Genomic DNA, 4761 nt, shown 5'->3' on the forward strand with positions numbered 1-4761 from the left:
GCGTGCGTGCGGCAGTCAGTCAGTGTGTGCGCGCGGGGCGTCAAAGGCAGGGGGGGCGTCAAAGGCAGGGGGGGGGGCGTCAAAGGGAGGGGGGGGGCGTCAAAGGGAGGGGGGGGGCGTCAAAGGGAGGGGGGGGGGCGTCAAAGGGAGGGGGGGGCGTCAAAGGGAGGGGGGGGGGCGTCAAAGGGAGGGGGGGGGGCGTCAAAGGGAGGGGGGGGGCGTCAAAGGGAGGGGGGGGGGCGTCAAAGGGAGAGGGGGGGGGCGTCAAAGGGAGGGGGGGGGCGTCAAAGGGAGGGGGGGGGGCGTCAAAGGGAGGGGGGGGGCGTCAAAGGGAGGGGGGGGGCGTCAAAGGGAGGGGGGGGGGCGTCAAAGGGAGGGGGGGGGGCGTCAAAGGGAGGGGGGGGGGCGTCAAAGGGAGGGGGGGGGCGTCAAAGGGAGGGGGGGGGCGTCAAAGGGAGAGGGGGGGGGCGTCAAAGGGAGAGGGGGGGGGCGTCAAAGGGAGAGGGGGGGGCGTCAAAGGGAGAGGGGGGGGCGTCAAAGGGAGAGGGGGGGGCGTCAAAGGGAGGGGGGGGGCGTCAAAGGGAGGGGGGGGGGGGGCGTCAAAGGGAGGGGGGGGGGGCGTCAAAGGGAGGGGGGGGCGTCAAAGGGAGGGGGGGGGGGCGTCAAAGGGAGGGGGGGGGGCGTCAAAGGGAGGGGGGGGGCGTCAAAGGGAGGGGGGGGGCGCCTCAAAGGCATGGATTCCTCCCCCTGCATTTCCTGCAGTGGACAGGAGGGGGGGGGCAGTGGACAGGAGGGGGGGGCAGTGGATAGGAGGGGGGGGGCAGTGGACAGTGACACACACACACACACACACACACACACACACACACACACACACCTCAGTTGATGCGCCCTTTCTCAGTTCCGTTTGGCGCCGGAGGTGGGGAGCGACACCTACCTGTACTTCCGGGCGCCGCCACCGTCTGACTCGGCGCCGCGAGGGAGGAAGGGGGTCCGCTATCTTACGCGCCGCGTGGCAGCTGCGGGAAGCGAGGTGATTTGGAGCGGGGAGGGGGGAGAGGTGATTTGGAGCGGGGAGAGGTGATTTGGAGCGGGGAGAGGTGATGCCGCTGGGGAGGGGGAAGAGGTGATGCCGCTGGGGAGGGGGAAGAGGTGATGCCGCTGGGGAGGGGGAAGAGGTGATGCCGCTGGGGAGGGGGAAGAGGTGATGCCGCTGGGGAGGGGGAAAAGGTGATTTGGAGAGGGGAGAGAGGTGTGTGTGTGTGTGTGTGTGTGTGTGTTTTATTTATTTTTTTGGACCTTTGGCCCGTCACTCCGCCTCAGGCCAATGAGAGGTGTGGGGGGCGGGCCAAGGGGGTGGTGTGAGTGTGTGAGGCCAATGAGAGGTGTGCGGGGGCGGGCGGGCCAAGGGACCAATGAGATTGCCGCTAGGGACACCGGACATCCAGCAGGCAGGCATGCATGCAGGCAAACATACAGTGCTTTCACTAATATAGTATAAGATATATATATATATATATATATATATATATATATATATATATATATTGTATAACCTGTTCACTTATGTAACTGTATTTGTAACCATGTATTTGTCATCTTAACTCTATGCCCTGGACATTCATGAAAACGAGCGGTAACGCTGTATCTCACTGTATTACTTCCTGGTAAAACATTTTATAAATAAAATAAATAAATTGCGCTGGTCACCTACCTGTATACAAATATAGGAACAATGAAGTCTGAGTAATTTGCATTCATATCTGATTCCACCAGTCTGTGCATAATGTTTTTATATCCTTTGTCCCACACCACCTCCTGATCCAGAGGCAGCAAATTACCTGGGAAACAGGGTACAGGTTTTAGCCTGGGAATAACCAAGGGCGGGTCTGATTCTGTGGGATATCTGGTTATAAGAGGCACGTACACTAATTATAAGAAGCAATTCTTACCATGCAGAAATCTTTGCAAGAACGTCTGCCTCACATTGTTTATTTTATGATATATAATAATAATAGGAATAATGAAAATAATAATAATAATTATTTATTATACTTATTAAAAACCTGTTTATGTTATAATCCAGCAGATACTTAGCAGACTTGTAATATAACTTAGTCAAACGTGCTAATTAACCTCTTAACTGACAGAGGAGAAGCTGCACGTTGCTTTAAGGTATATATAATAAGAGTAATTGTAACATCAACTGCGTATAGGGCTAATAAAATAAAACAAAACATTATCACCGGGAATGTGATGTACAAGCAGAAGTCCAACTCAATCCATACGTGCTTGAAGTGATGGCGTTCTTACATACAGTATGCTGAACACCATCACTTCAAGCACGTATGGATTGAGTTGGACTTCTGCTTGTACATCCCATTCACGGTGACATTGTTTTATTTTATTAGCCCTATACGCAGTTGATGTTACAATTGCTCTTATTATATGTTTAGGCGCCGGTTAGTACAGTGTTTTTTTCTGTCCTGGGTGCTCAGATTCACTGGATAGGCAGCCGCACTATTAACACTAAAATATTTAAGTGGTAGTTATATTTATTCACATTTTCCTTAAATAGAATAGCGCAGCACATTTTTTCTTTTTAAGTTATATATGAATAATCTCTGGATGGATGAGTGTGACTGTCTCAGATCCGCACTTACCGAGCTGAGCAAAGATCTCTCCCGTCTCATAACTGTTCATCGTAGCGCATCCGCGGTTATCAACCACAGTGATGGTGTCAGTGAGGGGATATGTGATTCTTCTGGTGGTCCCTGCTCCATGTGACTGTCCTGCATCTGTATAGGTCTTAAACTCCCCTTCATCCAAGACGACGTACTTACAGGAGTTGATGAAGGAGGACTTCCCATGTCCCATATACCCAAACAGCTGCAGGAGGACCCGGTTATAGCCCTGGCTCCCCTGAGCACAGTTATCAAGGCTGAAATTAACAATGTACTCTCTGAGTTGATCAATATCCATGGCTCTTTGCTTTCTGTCACAGACTGTCTCCTCTGACTGTTAGACAAGCAGTGACTGCAGAACAGCACTATCCCTTATATAGAGTTACACTCGCAGTGAAAGTGAAACTGGAAAGGGAAGAGCCAGTCGGACAGGGACAGACTAAGGCCTCGTTCAGGGTGCTGGCTTCGGGGGCAGGGCGTGCTGACGTGCGTGCTGCCGTGAGCAACAAAGTATTCAATTTGAATACTTGTTGTCAGGGTAGCTACTGCCCTGCCTCCGAAGCCAGGAGTTGCCGCTGACGACAGCTTCAGTAAACGAAAATTTCATGTCAAAAAATGTCAAAACATTATCCAATTGCCTTCAAACGTGGCAGGAGACGTACGTTACACGGCCCGCAACTATGCTGAAAATCCCATGGCTTTTGCTGACATACACTGCAAATTATTCAAGTTAAGCACTTTCTGAAGGACAACAGTCTAAAACGCTTAATGTGTAAACGCTTAATGTGGATAAATGTGCCAGACATACACCAATTGCCTGCAAACTTTGCACTGCCCATGCTTTGCGCTGCCCATGCTTTGCGCTGCCCATGCTTTGCGCTGCCCATGCTTTGCGCTGCCCATGTTTTGCGCTGCCCATGCTTTGCGCTGCCCATGCTTTGCGCTGCCCATGCTTTGCGCTGCCCATGCTTTGCGCTGCCCATGCTTTGCACTGCATATGCTTTGCGCTGCCCATGCTTTGCGCTGCCCATGCTTTGCGCTGCCCATGCTTTGCGCTGCCCGCTTTGCGCTGCCCATGCTTTGCGCTGCCCATGCTTTGCGCTGCCCATGCTTTGCGCTGCCCATGCTTTGCGCTGCCCATGCTTTGCGCTGCCCATGCTTTGCACTGCATATGCTTTGCGCTGCCCATGCTTTGCGCTGCCCATGCTTTGCGCTGCCCATGCTTTGCGCTGCCCATGCTTTGCGCTGCCCATGCTTTGCGCTGCCCATGCTTTGCGCTGCCCATGCTTTGCACTGCATATGCTTTGCGCTGCCCATGCTTTGCGCTGCCCATGCTTTGCGCTGCCCATGCTTTGCGCTGCCCATGCTTTGCGCTGCCCATGCTTTGCGCTGCCCATGCTTTGCACTGCATATGCTTTGCGCTGCCCAAGCTTTGCGCTGCCCATATTTTGCACTGCCCATGCTTTGCGCTGCCCATGCTTTGCGCTGCCCATGCTTTGCGCTGCCCATGCTTTGCACTGCCCATGCTTTGCACTGCCCATGCTTTGCACTGCCCATGCTTTGCACTGCCCCAAGCTGTCCTGCAAATGTCATGGTTTTTCGTAACATGGACGGCAAATTATTAGGAGCGGAGGACCGGCGGGGACCCGGAGCAGCGGCCGCAAAGGAAGGTTAGGGAACAAGACATGTGGGACGTGACCCCTGGTCCCTTACAGCGACGTCCCACCTCCCTCTCTGCCGGTACCTCCGTGCACCCGGATCCCTTCTGTGTCACGTGAGAGTTCTACTCGCATCTCGCGAGATTTCACAGTCTATCAGCAGTAACGATTGCAAGTCCTCCACAGAGCTAAGCACACGGACTTCACGTCCACGTTCTCCACCCCACTAGTTTCGCCTTTGGATGTTTTCTGGAGCTGCTTTGTTTTTATAAAGGAACCCCTGACCAAATAAGGGGTACGATGCATGACCTTGGCCTGGGGGACAATGTGGTGAGGTGCTGGGGCGGAGGTGGGTGGGTGAGGGAGGGCTAGGCTATTTAATGGGCTGTTGCTCTGGCGACTACATTTCTCATCCTCTG

General features: G+C 53.6%; 1 protein-coding gene across 1 annotated transcript in view; it reads right to left on the bottom strand.

The window, feature by feature from the left end:
- The window catches only part of LOC142462894 (uncharacterized), a 19385-nt gene extending 16299 nt beyond the window's left edge, over positions 1-3086 (bottom strand). The window contains exons 1-2 of the mRNA XM_075565109.1: positions 2664-3086; positions 1715-1841 (exon numbers count right to left, since the gene is read on the bottom strand). Coding sequence (XP_075421224.1) covers positions 1715-1841; positions 2664-2982 — 446 coding nt within the window. The 5' untranslated portion in view covers positions 2983-3086. The remainder of the gene's footprint in view (positions 1-1714; positions 1842-2663) is intronic.
- Between the last annotated feature and the right edge of the window lie 1675 nt (positions 3087-4761).

Source organism: Ascaphus truei, chromosome 11 (assembly GCF_040206685.1).
Source record: "Ascaphus truei isolate aAscTru1 chromosome 11, aAscTru1.hap1, whole genome shotgun sequence".
Lineage (NCBI taxonomy): Eukaryota > Metazoa > Chordata > Amphibia > Anura > Ascaphidae > Ascaphus > Ascaphus truei.